The sequence below is a fragment of the Lissotriton vulgaris genome, chromosome 1_2, assembly GCF_964263255.1.
Source record: "Lissotriton vulgaris chromosome 1_2, aLisVul1.2, whole genome shotgun sequence".
NCBI classification, from domain to species: Eukaryota; Metazoa; Chordata; class Amphibia; order Caudata; family Salamandridae; genus Lissotriton; species Lissotriton vulgaris.
In genome coordinates, this window is record NC_141686.1 from 101,820,759 (window position 1) to 101,844,185 (window position 23,427).

Genomic DNA, 23,427 nt, shown 5'->3' on the forward strand with positions numbered 1-23,427 from the left:
GGGCAGTTGGTTCACTTTTTAAATGGATTTTGTGAGGCGGTGAATCCTCATCCCATCCTACATGATTTTTATATAATGCAGGTGCCTGGGCCACTGCCCATTTCCTTGCATATGTATATTTTTTGTGAATCGGTATGTGATTCGAGAAGGCAGGCATAATCACTTCTTCGCCACGAGGGCACTCCCTGACAAACTCTGGGGGCCAATCTTTTTCAGCTAACAGAATATCATAGCCTTTTGAGAGCTTATCCCAAAATAGACCCTTAATTTTCCTAGTCTTATCACCCTCTATACGCAATGTTATTTCGTATATTTTATGGGGCTCGCTAAGTCTGGCGTCGGCAGTTTCAACCTGAATGTATTCATTCGTGTCCACTGTCTCCAGATGACTCATCAAGATTTTGCGCGCTATACTGATTTCTGCTGCACTGTCCAACATTGTCAATGCCCACTCCCCGTTTTTCAACTGTGTCCTCAGTATTCTCGGCATGGTTGATTACTCTAATACTGGCTACCTTCTTTTTCTGAAATTGAGATTTCTTATTTTGAGCAGGTTCCTTGTCTTTGGACTTGGTGTGCTCTCCTGGGTCTGACCGTCCTCTTCTTTCCGAATTCTGTGGAAGAGATCGAGAGGGACGTGTATCAGTACTTTGATATCTATCAGGTTTTTTTAGATTATCCCTATTTCTAAGGTTATATCTTTTCTCAGAGGGCTCCCTCTGGGGAGACTGGCGTTCTCGAGTCGGAGTTCTTTCCCTCCGTCGAGGAGACCTTCCTCTGGACTGGAAAACTTTTTCCTTGGGAGTGGATTGTTTATTTCCATCCCAGCTATTTTTAGGAGTGTTTGAATTATTTTTAATAAATAATTTTTCAGGATTTTCGAGCAGTTGGGGTTTTACCGGTTTCCCACCCAAGCTGTCTCTACCTAATTCTTCATAGCATTTTTCTATGATTTTTGCAAGCTCAACAGGATCTTTAATATCTGTTTCCCTCAACTTCTGGCGGATCGCCACAGATGCTGCTTCTCCCTTTATGTTGGCTAATAATATAGCCGTGACCTGCTTGAAATCTTTCAGTAATTTCATACCTAGATTTAAAGCGGGCTCTGGACCGAATTCATTTTGAATCTGTTTTAGCACTTCTGGTATTACCGCCATAGACGGAACACCGTGTGTTTTTGTGTAAATGGAAGCAAAGACTGTACCCCAAGTGTCACAGTCCTCCACGTGTGGTGCGATTCCCATAGGAAGGCAGATGGTCAAGATTCTGTGTTTCTCAATAGGGGTAGTATCAGGAAATACTGCCTCTATTTGAGTGATTTTCTGTGCTAACCAGAAAGGAATTTGTTCCCGTTTTACGGGTGTTTTACCAAGACATGACTGTATGTTCTGTGGTGTAATTTTATTTGTGTTCCCCTGATGAGGGGTCAGCTGTGGTGTATTAACAGCTGGCTGGACGGTTGCAGTCCGCATTACATATTGGACTAATTGCCTATGTATTTTTATTAGTGTTTTGAGCTGTGCTAACAGCTCTTCCTTAGACATTTTTGCAATGTCAGGATGTGGTGTGTAGCTGGCTAGAACCGGCCACGTGGCTCCTGGTCTACCTAGTGGACCGAGCCTAGTTATTTGATCAGTGTGTTTTAGGGCGCCATTAAACCAGAGCAGGTGCTCTTGAAATTTAAGTGGGATTTCAATCTCCTCGAAAGGAGCGTACTCTCCCGGAGGTTCCTCTATTTTGTAATAGTGAAACTCTTTTGTTATAGCATTTACCGCTGGAAAGTTTATCCATGAATAGAATACCTCTGTCTGCCGATACTCGTGAGCCTCTATCACGAAAATTACTGTACCACCTAGAGGTGTCAGTCCGTTTTCTATAAGTTTTAACGTTATAGATCTTCTTAAGTGGACCGGGATGATAATAGCATCCGGGTCTGTGTATTCAGGACCTTGCTGAGTCGCATCTGCTGCGCCCCCAGTAGTTCCGTTATTTTCTACTGACATTGTATAAATGCAGGTTTTGCAGAGTAGGTCTCCAAGGAGACAAAGATTAGATGTACAATATTTTGGAACACTGTATCCTTCAACGTTGAATAAACCAGAGCTTTACATAGGAATCTCTTCCTACTAAGGTCGGGCGGATTTTAACCTTTCACCCACTCCAGACGTCTATTGGAGTATTTAAGGGAGAAAGGGGTGTGAAATATGCACGACTGAGTTACTCTACAAGTCTTGCGTTAGTTTATCGCCTTACCAAACGTTTGGGCGCCATGTAGTGTAGTTCCTAGTTTCCCACTAGGCCCTGCGCATTGGAATAACATAAACAGTAGTATCGACGTGGAACTGCGGATATTCCAGGCCTCCACTGACTATGCTAAACTTAATTGGGTTGTGTTACCAACTAGCTCAGAGGTCACTGGAAACTTTCTTCTCTGCATAGGAAGTGATCAGCTTCCTTGGCACAGACAAGAAGGGATTCAGCTTTCCAACAACCGTGCAACATGACAACTTTGCTCCTCAGATCAAGAGTCAATCTCTAGGGTCGTGTGAAACAATAGACATAGATTTCACTCAGTCAGTCTAGTGCAGTTTACTTTCACGAGATGTAGAGAATAGAGAGACGGGCGTTTGTCAATAAAGGTTAACATTTATTGAACAGTCTTTCTTCTCGTACAAGAGAAATGTATTGCCACAATTGCAATAATTGTTATTATAAAAAGTACGTACAGTAAGATAAGTATTGCGAAATAGTACTGTAAAAGCATTGATATGGTTTCTTAGCCATACAATGGTTTAAAAGTAATAAAACATATATACAGTCATATATACATTAGGCTAACATGCTCAACTGGTGCTTCTAACTAAGCCTACCCCAGTGTGCCTGACCTAAGCCTAACACGTGAAAGGGGAGTAAGTAAGTAGCTTTAAGTTAAGTTGGTTTTGCCAAGGTTTGTTTCAAGAATTCTCGTCTAAGGGTTTAGTCAACACCATACCTCTGAATAGAATGATGGAGGATTGGTATCTTCTTCAGGGGTCTCTCTCGATATCCCAGTCACCCGCGAGGGTAAACCGGAAGCGCCGGGACTGGATTTCTCTGCACGAGAAATGCAGCGGCTTCTCTTCAGCGCGTCGAGGAAGGAGGGGTGACAGCGTCCGCGGGCAGCTGGAATCTGCTGGATGTCTTCGCAGAGGACGGCTGTTCAGCTCCTTAAGCGTACTGCACCATAGGTCGCGCTTTAGCGGCGATAATGGTAATCAGCAGCTTCACCACCACAGGATAGCAGGCTGCAGCGACAGAGTGCTAGATTCACCAACACAGGGTCATGCAGGCAGCTGGCATCAGCAAAAGGCAACGAACTCGCATTGCTTAAGGCAACGTTGGTAATATTTATACCTGACAGGTGCCGGGTTTGACGCAAGTTTGCTGGACATAAGACGTCAATTAAAGATGTCACTAGGAAGTGACAGTTATCAGTTGCTCATTAGAGTTCCATTACTAATCAAAACATAGCAAGCGGGGATTTCCAGGTTTGCTAAGTTTTTATCTTGTTGAAGAACTCGGAGTGTTATCTAGGAATATCAGATAGTGACTGCTGCTCTGTCATTGCACTAATTGGTCGCAAAGGAAGTAGCAGAGAGTCATGCTGGAATGTGGCTCTGTTCGTGTGAGGCCAGAGATGACTTTTCAGAAAATCGCACTTGAACGGTTATGCCAATATAGGGAATAAATGGATTTATAGCCGAATAGGGGCATAAGGTCACAGTATCGATCAGGAACCTAGATAAGCACGCAACAGGAGGCTGCCCCACAACCCCCTCTCCCTCAATTGTAATGGCCCCGGTGTTCCCGCACCAGGATTTCCTATTTCAGGGAAAAATCCTTGTGATAGCTAGATTCATGCTCAGGGCTGCAGGCTTGAAATGGTCATCTTGTATCCTGTCCCTACATGGTAGGTGATGCCCAACATGGAGCTTTCAGATAAAATCTTACAGCAAAACATTGCGCTCTAAGTACATGTAGACAACATGCTTATTTGAGGAATTTGTTTGCTTCACTTCCTGTCCAATTTTCAGTAAAGCATGTGGAGACAATCCATTCCATAGCAGGCATTCACTCACAATCAATGAATGTAGCATAAAGACAACATACCTGTTCCCTAGGCTCACAGCACACAGCATCTGCTTCCAGGATCTGCCTGAGGTCAAGGTTCAATGGGAAGGAAATCCGGCGGCTGATCTTCTTTACCCAGGAGGACTTGCTGGAGGACAGACGCTTTAAGTGTAGAGTCAGAGTCTGTGGCAGGCTCTTTACTCTCATGCCCTAAACGAGAGTCCTACAAAGTCAGCTTAGTGGTATATTGAAGGTACTTGATATTACTGTTTGCAGATTATTTTGTAGAAAGTTGTCAAACCTATATAATAAAATCAGTACCTCAAATCATACCTCTAGAACAATTTTCATTTGCATTTCAATTCCATTTTCATGCTGGTTTATGTAGCGCCTAAGAATATTACATATTACAAATATAATAATAATAATATATTATATCATAAAGCCAAAATGAGCATCATCAAAGACTTCTCCTTAAACCATGGTGGATTCTTGATACATGGGTGTGAAGATGGGGATGTATCTATGGAGGTAGAAAGGCTTATGCGCAGTCAAGTCTGGAAAGGACTGGCGGTATGATCATCATTTACCTTTTAGAGCTTACCTAATTTGTATTTATACTTTATTTCTGGGCAAGGGAGACAGGATCCTCATAGCCTTGACTTTATTTTTTCCATATTGTGATGCATCTGTACATTATCATTGGGTTTGTGTTGGTTGTGACCACGTAATTCACTTGATTACAAAGAGGACAATTCACAAAGCCTTTAATTCACTCATAAATGCCTTTGTGAATTGGTCTTGGAATAATTAACTTCCTATCAGTAACAGTGCAAAGAGGAAACAGTCCTTTCTATTTATGGTAATTGTATATGATTATTCCCTGGAAGTTCCCAATTTGAGAATTTTTGGGTCCTATTCACAAAAGTGTTAAAGAGTAGGTGCTGAGGTGCACCAGGAGTATTATTTAATGTATTTATAAATGCCTTCGTGAAATGTTCCTGCAACATAAGAGCGGTCTTCAAACAAATGATTAAGCCTGGGCGGAGTTCACGGAGTAAACACCATGAAGTGCAAAAAAACTCTGCCGCGCTACGCGGAGTTCTGCAAGCAGCGGAGTGCGTTATGCCGTTCGCTGTGATTTTCAGTGTCAGGTGTGTGCTGAAAACTTAAAATCCTACCTGCCACTCGCCCAGTGTACCCCCAGTGCAGCAGACCTTAGCGCTGAGAGGGGAAAACCTTCCACGGCTGACGCCATTGACTGGAAGCACTGCGGCCACGCCCACCACCCTTAGGCCACGCCCCCCGTCATTCTATAAAAATGTGTTTCCCCCGGAAGCGCAGCGGACGAGCGCAGCGGGAGCGCCGTTTGCGCGCCGAAGGCGCGCCTAGGGCAAGCCCGTCTGCGCCCGTCCGCGGCCGAACGGGGCCCGGGGCCACAGACCTTGGTTCATCCACACCAACCACTATAAGGTATGGCAGACATGCTTTGCTTGATCTCCAACCTGACATGCCTGCAGCTTGTAGGCATGCCATGACCGCCCAGTCGTTAAGTAAATGTACAGGGTGTAGTTTTGAACCCATGACTCACATTCCAACAACAAGCATGGGTCATTCCCTGAAAGCAGCTCTACTTAATTGTAGATCTCTCCGCAAGCACGCCCTCGAAATATTTCATCTACTCGAGGATCAAAATCTTAACATTCTATTCTTGACGGAGACCTGGTTAGATGAATATTCAGACCCTGACACTATCCAGGCCATGCCCCACGGCTACTCCCTCTCTAGATTGGACAGGAAAGACGGAAGGGGGGGAGGCATTGCCATAGCCACGAAAGGCCCTCTAGTCTGCTCCTTAGCTCCTATACAGATCGATCACAGTGAAGCTGGATCCTTCACAATTAATACCGGCCCCAACCACTCCGTATCGGGCATCCTGATTTATCGCCCTCCTGGCAGAATGTATGATTTTCCTTCTACTTTAATGGAAGCCATTACTCACTTAGCACTTAGAAAGTCCAGACTTCTAGTGCTAGGCGATCTCAATGCTCATTTTGAAGATCCACTAGACAATGATGCCTCTGAGATTCTAACAGAGCTTCTTTCGGTTCAACTTGAAATGAAAAACAAGGAACCGTCTCATCAATTAGGTCACCTACTGGATCCTATCTTTGGTAACTGGCAGGGAGTTCACACCTTAGAGCCTATACCTATACCTTGGTCGGATCACTACATTATCCCGATCACGATTCAACTGGACAGAACTGAGCATTTCCAACACCAATCTCTGCGGTATAAACGCAGGAAATGGAAGAGCTTTTCTATAGAATCTTTTATTAAAATTACCCAGGAGGAGGGCCCTCCTAAAGGGGAAGACTGTGAAGCAGCTAACAACAATCTAAATAATATAGTAATCAAGGCCCTCGATATTACTGCCCCCAGTCGTATCATGACCAATGCCAGGAGACTAAAAAAAACTGCTCCCTGGTTTAGCCAAGAACTGCAAACCATGAAAACAACCTGCAAAAAACTTGAGAGAGCTTGGCGCCAGAATTTCTGTGCAGAAACTAAAATGAAGTATAAAAACTCTCAAAGAGTGTATTACAAATCTGTACGTTTGGCTAAGGCAGAGCACTATCATTCCCGTATTATGGAAGCAGGCAATTCCTCGAAGGAATTATTTCAGATTTATAAAGAAATATCTGTAGTAGATACTAACTCCTCCACTCAAAAGGATTCTGTGGAATCATGTAATGAAGTTGCACAGTACTTCTCAGGTAAAATCAACAAAATATATACAAGCTTCGCCAATCATGTTGAGTCGGCTTCTGACTTCACAGAAAATGACAGTCTTATTAAGACTCTAAAGTGCCTCAATTCTTTTGAAGTTCCCCCGTACGAAGTCCTGTCTAAATTGTGTAATAAAATCAAATCGGGCTCTCCCCGAGACCCGGCGCCTCCGAAAATTTTAGCTGAAGCCTTCCCTGCTCTAGAACCTCACTATAGACATCTACTTCAGATCTCATTCTCCACAGCTTGCCTGCCGGCGGACTGGAAACAGGCAGTTGTACTACCGATCAAGAAAAAGCCGAATGTCAGCCAAGACATAATGGACAACCTCCGGCCAATTTCCCTGCTACCTTACTTAGCTAAGCTAGCCGAGAAAATTGCCAACATCCAACTCATGGAACATCTTGAAGAACACGATGTTTTCCATAAATCCCAGTCGGGCTTCAGATCCAACTTCTCAACGGAAACGGCTCTCCTCAGGGCCACTGAAACCCTACTCAAGGGAGCAGACTAGGGCAAGACCATGGCCCTCATCATGCTCGACCTCAGTGCCGCGTTTGACACTGTAGCACACTCCATCTTGCTACAGTGTCTAAACAAAGCCGGAGTAACCAACAGGGCACTGGGATAGCTGAAAGCCTTTCTGATCAATAGGAGCTTCCAAGTCCAAAGAGGGACTTCCCTCTCAGACAGTGTGCGGCTTGAACAGGGGGTGCCTCAGGGCTCGGCCCTGAGTCCCACCCTGTTTAATCTATACATGGCTCCCCTGGCAGAGGTGGTGCAATCGTTCGGCGTGGAGCTTGTCTCTTACGCCGACGATACGCAACTTTTAATATCTTTGACGCAAGCCCCATCCACGGAAGCCGTTAACTTTAACAACTGTATGAGCAGGCTGGCATCCTGGATGACAGAGCACTGTCTAAAACTGAACGGAACCAAAACAGAGGTCATCATTATTGGAGGCAATGAGACCAATTGGACTAAAGAATGGTGGCCCACCTGTTTGGGTCCTTTGCCCCCTCCCAGTCGGGAGGCGAAGAATTTAGGAGTCTGGGTTGATAATAAGCTATCTTTTGATAGCCATATAAAGAGAACTGTAGGCAAGTGCTTCGGAGTGATGAAGACTCTCAACCGTACCCTTGACTTGCTGCCTCTCAACTCCAGACGGACTATGACGCAGGTACTAATAACTTCCCGGATTGATTACGGGAATGTTTTACTCTTAGGCACTTCAGAGAAAAATATAAAGAAATTACAGGTCCTACAAAATTCGGCAGCACGCCTAGTATTAAGACTGCCCCGCAGAGCCCCTTCACGACCCTCTCTGGCAACTCTCCATTGGCTGCCTATCAAGAAGAGGATCATTTTCAAAGCTCCGCTATGGTGTCACAAGATCCTCCATAACAAGGCACCTGCCTATATGTCGGATCTGGCTTCGCCATATGAACCCAACAGAACCCTTAGATCCAAAGGTACAGGTCTGCTCAGACTTGCCTGTCCTAAAAAGGCCAGAATGGGAGGCAGATCCTTCCGCACAATGGCAGCGAAGCACTGGAACCTTCTGCCCATGGACACCAGGTTAGAGGTGAATGAGACCGCTTTTAGGAAGAAATTGAAAACTTGCCTCTTTAATCCGTGATAGGCTCTCTATTTCCACATAACTCACTCTCTCCTCAGCGCGGGGACACGCCGGGAGGCGTCACCAGGCGCTTTATAAGCTCCTTTAAACTAAACTAAACTAAAGGTGCTTGTCTGCACTGTGCTAACATCGCGAACAGCACGATGCACATCGCAAGTGGGCGCTGCTTTCTTTCTGCTGCTTGAGTAGATTTTTACTCGAGCGACAGCTTTCTCAACACGAACGGACGCTTTCTCAACGCAAGCTTATGCGACCACTCACATTAAGAAATCTGACCGCCAGCATTAAGAAATCTCGCCGGGAGTTTGATTTTCCATGCTTGCGCTCGCCAACTTGATGTTGATGATCGCGAACGAGGAAAAATCTCGCTTTGAGGTGGATTTTCCTCACTCGCGATCACCACCTTGACATTTTTTGGAACTCCGCAAGCTCTGCGTAACGCGGAGTGTGGAAAACTCTGCAAAGTCCGCTGGCGGAGCGGAGTTCACCGCAGACTTACAAATGATCTGAATAACAAGCACTCACCATCCAAAATCATTTTGTACATGTAAATTCACTTACATGAGTGAAGGATTCTTCTTCATCGAATCAGTATGCAGATATTTACATTCACATTTACATTCTTGTTAAATTCAAGTTTTCACAATCGTAAATTTTGGGAAGAAAATTTTGTTATTACAGTGCAGGTGCACAAAATGGTCAATAGGAGGGTGAAGAACACCCATAGATTCAGAGCTTTGTGGGTGGTAACAAATTTTCAACAGATTTTCACATAAACACTCCACACTTAATTTTAATGCTAGAAAATAGAGTTATAGGTATTCAAATTGTGTGTGAAATTGCCATTAACACACATGATTTTAAGGGTTATAAAGATAAGAAATACTGCACAGGGAAAAATATTTACCTATTGAGAAAAAAACAAGAAAAGAATGCACAAAATATATATTTATCTGTTGCAGACATTCAGTGGCAGTAGTGGACTGAGGGCCATGTGTATGTACCTTTGTTAAGGTCGCAAACGGCCAGATTCGCATAATCGGACTGTTTGCGACCAGATAAAAAGGCTTTTCTATTGTACAAACACTATTTTGTGATTCGGTAATGTATTACTGAATCACAAAATGGGTTAGCGATTCTGTATTGGGATGGGCGATCCTGTCTAATACCGAATCACAGCGGTATGTAAGAATGTTTTGTGACCGAAATGCGGTTGCAAAACATTCACATTTTACCACCTTCGTCAAGTAGGAGGCAACCCATTCTGCTGATCCCAGCAGGCCACCATCTCTGTGAATTTAGCAATTCCAATATGTCGCAAATTACGACCTGCCTCATTGATATTCATGCGGTAGGTCGATTTGTGACCCACTAGGAATTGCTATATGAAACTCATGGAATAGCAATTACCTAATTGCGATTCAAAAATCACAATTAGGTAATCGCTATTTCCAAAATTGGTGCATGTGGCTCTAAGAGTTCGCCTGAAAATCTACAATTTGTGCAGCATTTCAGTTGTATTGGGGATTTATTGATACATCCTTAAAATGCATAAATCTACATAAATTGTAAGTTTACGTTTTATGGCTTCAGGGGATCTAGCCTGAGGAGAGCCATTCTCACCCATCTGTGGGTTGAAAGGCTTCTGAGAGCCAAGTCAGTTTGCAGCTTTTAGCTCTCTTTAGGACTGAACTGGGTTGACTTAGTGCAATTTCGAAATTAGCTCCAGTGTCTCCCAATGGGGAATAAGCCCAATTTATTATAATAATTGTAGCAGATGGGACAGACCTGCCTGCCTCACACTACCTAATAACTATTCTATTCTTAATTTTCCCTGAATAGGGCGGATAACCTTCACAAACGTATTCGTATAGAAGTACTTATTCATAATGCAGAGGGCTATAACTTAGATGACCTAAATTCGTATTGGTCAGTATGCTTGGAGGAGCGATAGAACTGATGCCCCAGAAGATGCTAAATAGCCTAAAATGTGTTATACAGGAACAAAGTTGCCATAAAAGCATTAGTCATCTTTCGAGCTATATACATATTGATAGTAATTTTCTTTAAGTCAAATCAGTCTTAGGTTGCCACCTAGTGGTAGTGTCAAATTGCTACAAAGGGCCTAAAAAATAACCTTTCTTACGTAGCTGGCAAGGTGCTCCTGCTGGCAAATGTGTATTTTGTTCTGAAATTCCTGCACCATCTCTACCTTTACTCAAACACCCACTCTACTAACAAATGCTGGTGCACTTGGACACTTGCCTTTCTTAGGAAGCTAGCTGCCACACTGAAACATTACCTGTAGGCTTTCAGTTTTCTCCCCACAGTTTTTACACAGACACATATTCTCTTCTGTTAGTTTTTCAGGCCGAAAGAAAATCACCAATGCCTCTTCCTAGAGATAAGAAAGAAAGGGCATTAAAAACAGACATACAGACTAAAGATGTAACATTCAGCAACTACCAATTAGTGAGCAATGTCTGCCTCTGCACGTTCTAATAGGATTCCCTAAAATTGTATATATGCTTGATTTGAGTGCCGCTTTCGATACTGTTTCTCACTCCATCTTGCTTGCCTCCCTCCGGTCCCTAGGTATTAAAGGCCCTGCCTTATCTTGGCTTACATCCTTCCTTAGTGATCGCACCTTCCAGGTTTTTCCCTCCAAGGCTGTCTCCAAAATATGTTCATCTGCCTATGGAGTTCCTCAAGGGTCCATATTGAGTCCTTTACTCTTTAACATCTATGTTAGACCTCTTGCTACCATCGTGGAAGACGCTGGTCTTTCACTATTCTCATATGCAGATGACACTCAAATCATCTTCTCTCTCTCTTCCGCCGAAGATGGAAAAATGTCAGCTCTCCAGCATGGACTTAGTAAGGTCTCACAAAGGATACAGGCTAATTTCCTGAAGTTAAATAGGGACAAAACAGAGGTTTTAATATTGGGAAAACATAGTGACCTATGGGGCCCCAAACACTGGCCTCAGGAAATGGGCCCTATTCCTTTGCCTGTCACGCAGGTTCGCAACCTGGGCTTCATAATTGATGAAAACCTCTCCATGCCGCCTCAGGTGGTGAGAGTGGCCTCACCATGTTTTGCCATCTTGAAATGGCTTCGTAAGATCATGTGGATGCTCCTGGTCACCTCCCAAAGAACTGTGGTCCAGGCTTTGATCACCTCCTGCCTGGACTACGGTAAAGTTCTTTATCTGGGCGCATGCCAGGAGGTTTTAAGAAAGCTTCAGGTTGTACAGAATTCTGCGGCCCGTATCCTCTGCCACGTATCGAGAAGTGCCTCCATCTCCCAGTCTCTCCTCGACCTTCACTGGCTCAGGATCACCAGTGGAATTAAGTTTAAAGCTCTTTGCTACATTTTTAAAATAAAACAAGGCACTGCGCCACTATACCTCCAAGAACTTGTTCACCCTTACGCTCCAGCTCGCACTCTTCGTTCTTCCACTCACGGTGACTTTGTGATCCCACAATTCAAACTAGTAAAAATGGGTAGTCGCTCCTTTTCACATCTAGGTCCTAAGATGTGGAATTCGCTACCTATCTCCTTGAAAAACGCTTCTACATACACCAGCTTCCGGAAGAACCTTAAGACATGGCTTTTTATGCAGTAAACTAAGTTTGTCTCTCTGTTCCCTCTTTTAGGCTGTTCCTTGGTGCCGGAAAATCCTGTTTGGGTAGCTGCGCGCATTATAAATTAAATCAAATTAAATAAATATTATACACTGGTCTGTTGTCTTTGAGTAACAAAAACATATTTCTTTAGAAGCATGTTCAAATGTCATTTCAGGCTATGGGGCAGATCTTCTCATAACTAGTTGCAAAATGCTGGTTGCAAGTTGCAAGCAGTATTCTTGTAGTATTCTTGTGACCAGTAAAGAAAGTTATGAATCAACCTATGTATTCATTGGTCGGTTTGTAAAATTCCAAATTGAGGTGGGTTGCAATCTGACCTACCTCATGAATATTAAAGTGGCAGGTCACAAGAGTAGTGGCTCGCCAGTGTCAGCAGACCACCATGTATGTAATTGATAAATCAAACTTTTGTTTGAAGGAGCAAGTTTTCCAGAGGAAAAACAGGACTGTGTTAAACAAATATATATATATATATATATATATATTTTTTTTTAGAGTTCGCAGTGGGTCCCTAAACATTTCCCAAAATTGTTTTGATATCACAAGGCTGAAAGGGTTTTAAGCAGACCCCCTTCTTTGAGACCTTGGTAACTTTTCAATGTTTTGCAACCGGATTTCATTTGAAAAACATTGATACATATCTTACTGATTCAAATTTAAAGGGGTATCTACCACATGCCCCTTCCAGATACCTAATCTTTATCCATTCACAATCCCATTCTAGTTTTTCCGAATCCTGTAATATAATTAGTGGCTCTAACACTGCTTTACTCACTGGGATTTTAAAATTAGACTGGTGCTGTCTGGTTTTTAGATAGACTTCAAAGTGGCTAGAGGGATTTTTAGTGATTTATTATACATGTCTGATTTCGCAATGTTAATAGATATTTAATAATATCTTGATGTAATGCCTCCAGTGGATTGACATGTCTCAATACACAGGTGCCTTAAGTACATCCATGCCTCTTTAGGAAGTTGTACTTACCCAATTTACAAGGCCTCATGCGTCAAACTGGTGGAGTGGGTCACACATGATTCATGAGAATTTAGAAGGAAAATTCTGCCTTCTTGCTGATTTACCAAATCGCAGGAATGGTCATCTGCTGATCTGAGGTATCAGCATATCCAACAGGGGGGAAGATCACGACTGAAGCAGCCAGATTGGTGTTGTGACAATCATTTACAACCGTCCAACTTCCATATGACATATGAAAGAAGAGGTGGAGCTGGGAAAAGTGTAAGCACACATCAACCACCAATCACCAGTGATTATGGGCATGGAGATCGCAAGCAATATCTGTTGCATCTCCTATTGTTGACTGTTGCAAACAGATCTATAAGTGGGGTCGTCCACAGTTGAAACAAGTCTTAAAGGGTATATTTTGAAGTCCCATGCATGTTTTTCCTGTTTTTTGACTTAACTGATCTCCAATATTTCGTCCACCCACAGCAGTTGTTCCACCAAAAGTTTGATGTAGTGTATGTGACCCCAGTGCTAGATTTGTGTCTTTTTGGACAACTACAGACATTGTGTGCCTTCTTGTTTTTGGTACAGGGCATAGTTGTCATGTTGTATTTGTGTCCAATACTACTTTTTCTTTGTTTTAGAATTATTTCAGTGCCGTCTCCACTGCTGCTTTCCAGACTGAAATGCTGATGTGCATGTCCTAAGTTGTCATTGCTGTAATGTGTGCTCAGCACCCTGTCAGGGATGCTTCTTTGGTAATCGCCAATTACAAAATATCTTACCAGCTCAAAAGTTAGGAAGAGTTTTTATTGGTGGGTACATTTCCTGAGCAAGATTGTTTTCTTGTCTTTGCTTTTTTTCAAGGCTGGATATTTCAGCAAAAGTATATCCAGGCCTCTCAGGGCAGATTGTCGCCTGAGATGTTCAGTTTTTGGTTAAGATTGCTAGGTACGTCTTTGTGAATATCTTTGTATGTGATCTAGGCAATGTTGAACGGGCATCTGACTTCAACTGGTAGCCAGTTGAGTGATATCAATGTTTGAGTGATCTGGTCATAGTTTTGTGATCCTACGACCAGGGTGCCCACTACATGGAGAGTTGCTCGGAGAGGAACAAAGTGAATTTTGATAACACTAAAGAAAATGGAATTGCCGTAGTCCACTCTTGAAAGCACCAGCACCTCAACTACACATTTGAGATTTATTTCAGGAATGAGGTGCTTAATTTCTCTTATACATTTCAATTTGAGTTGTGCTCCCTTTGCTAGAGATTTATGTGACTATGTAGGTCTAGGTCTCTAAAACAGAGCCAAGTGATTAAGTGCAACTTACATCTCTAGAACATGATCAACAGGGGACAGATATTTGAGCCATTGTTGTACAAGGTGTCATGAGCAGGAACGTTGTTTTGAGAGGAGTGAATTTGAGGTAATTGACAATATGTGATACATACTATAATTTCATTTAGCTTTGAGGCTACTGAACCTATGTTACACGGAGGAGAGAGAAATTTTCATGCAAAGAAGAATATCATTAGCATAGAAGTGGAATGAGATATTGGAGTTTTTCAGGAGTTTGGCTTTGTGGTACTCTTTGGACTAACCTACAGGTGTTCATTCTTTGGCACTTGCTATACAGAAAGAATGTGAACCAATTTAGAACTCTACCTCCTAGGCTCAGTTCATCTTTTAGGGTCTTTAAGAGTATGTGATAGTTGCCTGGATCAAAGGCAGCCGAGAGGTCTAGGAAGATAAGGAGATGGAAGTCTCCTGAATCTAGGGTCCTCAGGGCATCGTCAATAATAATTACAATTGCAGATTATGTGCTTCACCAACTCCGGAAGCCAGACCAATGTTCATCCAGAAGGTTATTGTCCTTGATATGGTCAAAGCTAGTTCGATGGGAAATACTTCCCGCCCTTCTGAATCAACTCATCCTACGACATTCCGATACATGGGTCCAAATAAAACTGGGGAGTGGTACAATCGTATCCAGGTGGATCCCAACCTCCAGAGGCTTAAAGCAGCGCTGCGTTTTGGCTCCTACTCTATTTAACCTTTTTGTGGCTGATCTTTCAACTGACCTAGATAATTGTAACCATCATGCACCAAACCTGGGAGGCCCCCCTCTCTCAAATTTACTGTACGCCGACGACCTGATCTTGATCAGCCAAACCCCAGTCGGCTTACAACACCTGCTCCATACTACGAACAACCACGCCTCAAAAAATGGGTTAGAAATCAACTTAGAAAAGTCAAAAATAATGGTGCTAAACCAGCGCAACTCAAAAAAGCGACTGAAATGGCAGTTGGGCGAAAGAGAACTTGAAGTCGCCCACGAATATAAATATCTAGGAATTATCTTTGATAAGAATGGGACATATGACCAACAAAAAGAGGTGATTCAGAGACGAGGAACCATCTTAGCAATCACCCTGAAAAATCTTAAAAGCAAAATAGCAGGACCAAACCTGCTCCCGCTGCTAGAAGTGCTTCGCGCAAAGCTGCTGCCCACGCTCACATACGGCAGCGAGGCCTTGCGAGAGTCGGACGAAGAAACTCTCAACAAAACGGTTGCTAAAGCTTTAAGAATAATCTTCAAGCTCCCTAAATACACCTCCCCAGCCCAACTACGTCTCGGATTTGGAATAGTAAACCAGAGAATAAGCAGGAAGGCCGTGTATGTAAAAAGCTGGTATAAAATAAAGAGTGCAGAGGCGGGCTCGCTGAACTCATTCCTATGGAAGGAAATATCAAGGAAACATGCTTCACCGGCCAAAGACTACCTCCAATCAGGGATTAACCTGCTAGCCCTGGAGAATATGTGGGAGTCAGGACTCCCATTCAAGAACGTAAAAGACCTGGGGAATAAGTCAACAAAGCTCGTCTCCACCGCAAATGACAAAGAATGTCTAAATAAGAAAGCCCATAGTTGGTTCGTGATACAAAGCTATCCGAAATGCTCACCACAACAGTACTTCGGTACCAGCTTTTCCGGGTCATTAAAGGAAGGCTTCTTGGCACTGAGGATGGGGATCCTTCCTGTCAAACCACATTTGCCCCCCTGGAAACGTACTTTCACATCTATACAATGCAGACTATGCGGCAAAACTAAAGAAGATATGCTGCATCTCCTATGCATATGTAAGTTCCTAGACCAGGAGAGGAGAGAACTCTTAAAACCTCATATAAATGAAATGCATATCCGGACGTGCAGACAGGCAGTGAAGGCGTGCCTCAGTGGGGCCAATGATAAATTAACCTGCAGCTTCGTCCGCATGAAAATTGCCCAAATAAAGCTTCTCGCCGCAGCCTGAGCAAAGTTGCGCACACCCAAGCTCTTTTATCCGGCAACTCTCTTTGACTCCCACTACGCTCCGACCGTGAGTCAGTCGTCCACGACCACACAATAGACTATTAGATTTATGGACACTGGCGTCACCCCCAGACTGGGACTTACCCTTATTTCTCCCTTAAATTTTATGCCTTAATCGCAAAAAAACTGTATGTAATTTTAACCATAAAACCGTTCGATTTTAATGCCGCCATCACATTGTTTTTTAAGACAATATGAAATTATGCCACATCTATGTATCCTTTTATAAACTGTATATTGATGTGTGTACTGCTAAGATTTTAATTAATCAAGCAATAAACTTACTTACTTACCCTGTCCTTGATATACACAGCTTTCCATCACCTTACGGAGAAACAGTAGGTTCAAAATCAGATAGAAGTTTTTGAGATCATTAGTTTCCATTCTCATTTTGTTCAGTACATAGGTGACTTGGCCGATTTGGAGGCAGTCACATAGTTTCCCTTGACAAAGCAAGGTATTGATCATGCTTGTCTAAAACGTAGCAATGGACTTTGAGATTTCCTTCAAGGGTGATTTTTTAATGCGTACGGAAACATGGTAGGATGGTGCAGTTTTCAAGTTGCTTTGCATGAGCTTCATAAGTGGTACTTCTCTGAAGTTACTCTAAAAGCCAATTGCTTTTCTATCCATAGTGAATCTAGCTTCATCTACTGGCCTTGGTGCCAAGGCCAGCTTAATCTTCTTTACTTTATCTTTGAAGACATTTTCGAAGTTCTTACATCTCTGCTTTGGAGCTTGAACTGACAGCATGTTGGAGAGTGTAGTGTGTTTTTCCCATTTCAAATAGATTTCTAGGGTGATTTGGGGCATTGAAGATTTTATTTCTGGCCGTTGGTAATTTAGTTTTGAAGATTAATTTCCTTTTACTGTTTCCGTTTCATTCTTCGATTCACAAGTTTTCTTGCTTTTGGGTTTTTTCTCCATAGTCAACCAGATAGTTTTAGGATTTTCATTTGGTCATTGAGTTCTTAAATGAACCTTTGCAGAGACCGCTTGACTTAATTATGGAGGAGTAGACTTGTCTAAATACTGACAGTGTGTCCGCATATTGTGTAGTAATGGCATTGATGTCTTTATCTAATGAGATATTTTGAAAGGGGGAAGCTGATTGAGATCTCTAAAAAGTCAAGTTTGATATTGTTCAATTTTCTAAACCATTGTTTTGGTCTTTTTGGTTGCCCTCTCAGACAAATCTTGGATGATACAAGGGTAAAGAGGACTAAGTAATTATCAGACCAATTCACTGGAATAGGCTATTATAGAGTGATTATAAGGTCTAGGGTGGCACCTTGTGCATGAGTGAGGGACGTCTTGTATCAGATTCATATTGGTCAAGAATGATGGCAGTTGAGCGACTGCTTTCCCCTTCTCATCTTTGATATCAAAGATCGTTTGGCTGTTTTACAGGACTTATATGAAACAAGAAAAAGTCTAAGCAATACCAGCGACAAGCCAACAACCACTGAAGAAAAACCACCTGTCCCAGCAAGACCTGACTGGATTCCAAAGATTGGGGATCTGGTCAGGGAGAAAATAGCAGACAAGAATGGATTTGGGCCTTCTTACAGAAAACCAGTACCTGTACTAGCAATCCACGGATCAAAAACAGTACTACTGCCGCCCCTTGCTGGAAAAAAGGAGAACCAGTCTGTGTCAATCGACCTGGTAAAACCACATCATGTGGCCGATAATAAGTATTAGGCCCAGTGGACTCCCAAGATGTAGCAGACGACCAAATCTTGCTACTATCTAAGAGGTTCCAACCGAAAGACTCATCACCTTTGAAGATTCTAAAGTGAGATAAGAAGGACAATGCAACAAAGCCATGGAACGTATGCCTCTTGAAACCCAAATAACAGTTTGTCAAGAAACTCCCGTCCACAATGATGTAGCATCTGACTATACAAACATGTCAAGGGAACAAACAGCTCCAGCGATTTCAAATAATCCGGATGCGATACCAACAATTAATAGAACTGCCTCTGGCTATTTTATCAACTTTGATAACTTTTCGGAGGATCCCAGTGAACCTGAAACTACGCCAGCAAACACATCTTTCAAGGAAAAAATAAAGGAACTTGTGCAAGAGCTTACAAATACATATCTGGTTTCACCATGGGTTGAACTTTGGATTGTGTTAGGTGTACTTTATCTCCTGCTATGGCTTATTCTTGTTTTAAGTTTGGGAAAGCTGATAGATGGAAAACACATTAAAATGGACCCAGCAAGTAAGAACCTCAACTTGCTCCTGAAGCCACACAAATCATCTCATCGTGAACAACGAGACCTGTCATCAGTGAACATCACAGCCGTCCCACTACCTGGTGGAATAGCTTGGGATACAACTGATTATGACATTTATGGCCCTGTTGAGCTGCTGAAGATTCCACACCAATTTAAGGTTTCCTTGAGGGATTTTGTCTCACCTAGCACATTTTCTGATGATTGGGACTTTGAGACTGCTAATAACATGATGGCAGACTTAGAAATGTCAGCAAGATTTACAAAGCATGAATACTTAGAAGGTTCATCAAATTATGAAGAAATGAATTGTTTTAATAATTTTGGCCATCATTACTTGCATAAATCTGCAAACCCTAGAAATGTTTTAAGTTATAATCAATGGGAACATTGTCCAACACCTCCAAAAGGTAGTTCTAAAACATTTCTTAGAAAATATCCATATTTTAAAGGTTTTAATGTTACAAACCCAGAAAGTTTTTACTTTAAAAATATGAATAAGACAAGCATGAAAAGTATGTTGACAAATACTAAACACATTTATTCTGCAGCTTTTTTTTTTAATTCTTTTTATTTACAAAAGAAATCAACAATACAATACACAAACATTGAACAGGGTGTATCGGGTGTCCACTGTTACATATTAATGGATGCAGCTCCCGACAATAACAGCAAGAGATTTAATCAAAAGAAAACGGGCCTAGACGTCCTCTCGATCCACTTCCGTAGGTTCGAGTTCCGGCGGCTCACAGATATCACCACGATAGGCATTCCAGGCTCCCCAGATCCTGACCCATTTGCGGGGACGCCCCCTGGATACATACACTGACTTCTCATGAAATATACACCAGTCAAGATCTTCCATCCACTTCCTTACCCGAGGTGCCCGAGAGGCACCCCAGAGCTGCGCTATATTTTGTTTAGCAATCACACACGCGAGAGCCACCCAGACCTTACCATGGCTTGGCAGGTCCGTAGGCTCCCACACATTCAACAAGCATCTCCTCGCCTCCAGCTCGACACTCACTCCCCATACTTCACTCATTTTTGGATGTATCTTGGTCCAGAAGTCACAAACCCTCTCACACTCCCACAATATGTGCAGGAACGTTCCAGGCAGCCCACACCCTCTTCGGCAGTCAGCAGACCCAGCCAGTCCCATCCTCTGCAATCCCGGACCCGTGACATAGGAGCGATGTAAGATTCTAAGTTGGACCAAACGGAGCCTCATAGGGACCGCCACTTCCTTGGGGGACGCCACCGCCTCCCTCCGGTCCTCGTCTTCCAGAACAAAGCCATCAGCAACCCACTGTCCACGCAACACCACCAGGGGGTCCTCAGTATGGTTGATCACCTTGCTATATGTTAAGGAAATCGCCCTAGTGGGTACTAGACCATCAAGTAAACGATCCTCCAGTGTAGAGGCCACTGGAAGCGTCTCACCTCTGGGGACAATGGCGCTCAAAGCGTGAGTAATCTGAAGATATCTAAACCGTTCTGTCTCATTCAGCTGATGTTTAGCCTGCAATTCCTCGAATGTCAGCACCCTGTCCTTACCCCATATATCTCGAACCTGGGTAATACCGATCATGTCCCAACGATCAAACCCCTTGGTTTTCCAGAGCATCCCCAACATCTCAGAACTCCACAAAGGAGTAGCCAATGTCAAGCGACCAGCCCATTTGAGGTCTCTGTTGGCCTCATGCCATACTCTTGTAGAGATCGAGGGAGGCCCCACCAACGGGAACCGACCACACTTCGTGTATAGAACACGGGTGTACTCTCCCCCCAGGCACTTGACCGCGGTCCATCGCATATCCGGGGTCCACCGGAGAGCCGTATATAGCATGATTTATGGGGGCCAGCTGAGATGCCCAATAGTATTTCCAAATATTGGGCAAACCGATGCCTCCGTCGTACCATGGCAGCATCAATTTCGACAGAGCAATGCACGGCCTCCCCTCCCACAGAAGGCTACGCTGGAGAGACTCAATCTCGCTGAAGTATGACTGCGGCACAGGGTCGAAGGAGTTCTGTAGTGCGCACAGCAATCGCGGGAGAGCCATCATTTTGAAAAGGATGGCCCGTCCCAAGAGAGAGAGTGGGAGCGTCTTCCACCGCGCCACGTCCGACCGGAGTCTAGCTAAGGGGGGCAAGAAGATTTAACCGGAAGCGCACTTTGGGATCACCAGAAATCTGGATCCCGAGATAGCGAAAGCTAACCGACTCCAGTCTCACAGGGCAGTTCTCAGGTACTCTAGGGGGGTCTCCGCTCAACACAAAAAGGACGGACTTCGCCCAATTGATTGCAAATCCTGAATACCTGCCAAAGATGGCCGGAACATCCCTGAAAACAATAAGGGAACTGCGTGGGGAGGTCAAGTATAGCAACACATCAGCGTAAAGCGAAATCTTGTCCTTCCATTCCGCAGTCCAACGCAACCCTCTGATCGAGCGGTCCCACCGCACCCATGCCGCAAGCGGTTCCAAAGCCAAAGCAAACAAAAGAGGCGAGAGGGGACATCCCTGTCGCGTTCCCAGTCCGAGAGAAAAGTCACGCGATTTATGGTTGTTCACGACCACGCGAGACATGGGGGCCGAATATAGGAGACGGACCCAGCCAAGAAATACAGGGCCAAACCCCAGCTTAGTCAAAACAGCAAAAAGATAGGGCCAGTCCACCCGGTCAAAAGCCATAGTAGCGTCAAGAGACAACAAAACCGCTGGTTCGTGGATGTGGGACGCGCCCGCCACCACACCATGCAACCAACGGAGATTAAGTGCGGTGTTACGCCGGGCATAAAACCGGACTGATGTGGATGGATAAAGGTCGAGATAACTTTTACCAGTCGGGTGGCCAGCATTTTAGCCAGAATCTTGGGCTCCGCGTTTAACAAAGAAATAGGGCGGTACGAGGAGCAGTCCAGTCTGGTTTTACCCTCTTTATAATTTACTGCAATGTTGGCAACTCGTTGGTCACAGGGCAGCATCCCCTGATCCCGGCTTTCCATGTACATGTCCTTCAGATACGAGGCCAATCGGTCTGCATGTGGCTGAAATAATTCAATGGGAAGACCGTTGGGGCCCGAAGCCTTACCAGAGTGGACCCCTCTTATAACCATAGCCACCTCATCGTTGGTGAGGGCGGAGTCTAGCAGTTCCCTATGATCGTCCGACAATGCAGGCATCGGTATGTCACGAATCATGTCAGCGTTTTCGATTTCAGTAAACGTTCCAGCAGCGGTGTACACCTCCTCATAATATTGCACGAATTCCTGGACTATCAACTGAGGATCCGAGGTGACTGCGGGACCCACGTTCAAGTCAGGCACCAAACGAGACCCCCAGTCACCCTTTTCCAACCAGGCGATCAACTTCCCCGCCTTATCACCATGCTCATAGATCCTACTCTGTGTTGAGGTGAGCTGCGCCTTCGCATCTTCGCGCTTCATTGACTTATATTCATCCCGGAGCAGCCCGAGGCGATGACTCGCCCCCGGGTCACTCCCGGAGGAAGCTGCGATTTCTAAGGCCATAAGCTCCGCCTCCACTCTATCCAATTCCTCCCTCTGCTTCTTCTTCTGCCCGGAGACAAGGGAGAGGGCCTCCCCTCTTATTACAGTCTTGTACGCTTCCCAGAGGGAACACCTCGATGTGACCGAACCTTCATTTTCGTGGAAAAAATGATCTGTGGCCCGCATAAGTTCCTTTTTTACCACAGGGTCTTTCAGACGCCATGCACTTATGGGAGCTATTCTACCAACATCGCCCTGCCCTAAACACAGCCGAAGCCAGATCGGCGAGTGGTCAGAGACTCCCCTCGCCAAGTGGGCCGCTTCTCTAATGAAGTTCGCCTGGGCCGCCGGCAAAAGCACATGATCAATTCTGGAAAGGGAATGGTGTGCCGCAGAGGCATGTGGCACCTGCAAGTCTAAGACGCCAAGCATCCAACAACCCTTACGTGGAAATAAAATCGGGTAGCCACCTACGAGAGGGCAACAAGACACTTGGAGGGGCGCCTATCTAGTTCGCCATCCATGACTGCATTAAAGTCCCCGCCCAGCACCATGATGCCATCGGGCAATGTGAGAAACAATCGACCTAAGTCACAAAATGTATCAGCCTGCAACGCCGTGGGGACATAAATAGACACAAACGTAATCGTCCTACCCTCCCAGAGACCCGATACGCCTATATAGCGACCACGATTGTCAGTCCAGGTCGATCGAATCGTAAATGGAAAGGAGTTCTTCACTAAAATGCCCACTCCCCTCGAACCAGAAGTAAAACCAGCATGAGCAACAAGCTTATACCCTCCCCTGTGTAGCGCCATACATCGCTTCCCTATTAGATGCGTTTCTTGCAGCAATACGATATCCGGCATGTGCCATCTAATGAGTTGGCTCACCATAGTGCGTTTTATCTTATCACCCAATCCGTTCACATTCCAGCTAAGGACGGAGTTCCCCAGGGCCTGACTAGCGGAAACCATGCATCCTTCCAAAAAAGAACAGGAGATCCGTGGCCACCCTTGGCAATCCCTGGTCACTTACAACAGACACATCAACACACATCCCCAACAGCCAAACCCCCGGTCCCCCACCCTGCAGCCCTGCTTATAGCAAATGCACATCCCCAACACGCAGTGTGCC

General features: G+C 44.3%; 1 protein-coding gene across 1 annotated transcript in view; it reads right to left on the reverse strand.

The window, feature by feature from the left end:
- USP18 (ubiquitin specific peptidase 18) overlaps window positions 1-23,427 on the reverse strand; it is a 182,850-nt gene that overhangs the window by 30,418 nt on the left and 129,005 nt on the right. Inside the window, exons 7-8 of the mRNA XM_086952917.1 lie at window positions 10,842-10,937; window positions 4,150-4,320 (exon numbers count right to left, since the gene is read on the reverse strand). Of these exons, the coding sequence (XP_086809043.1) occupies window positions 4,150-4,320; window positions 10,842-10,937 (267 nt within the window). The remainder of the gene's footprint in view (window positions 1-4,149; window positions 4,321-10,841; window positions 10,938-23,427) is intronic.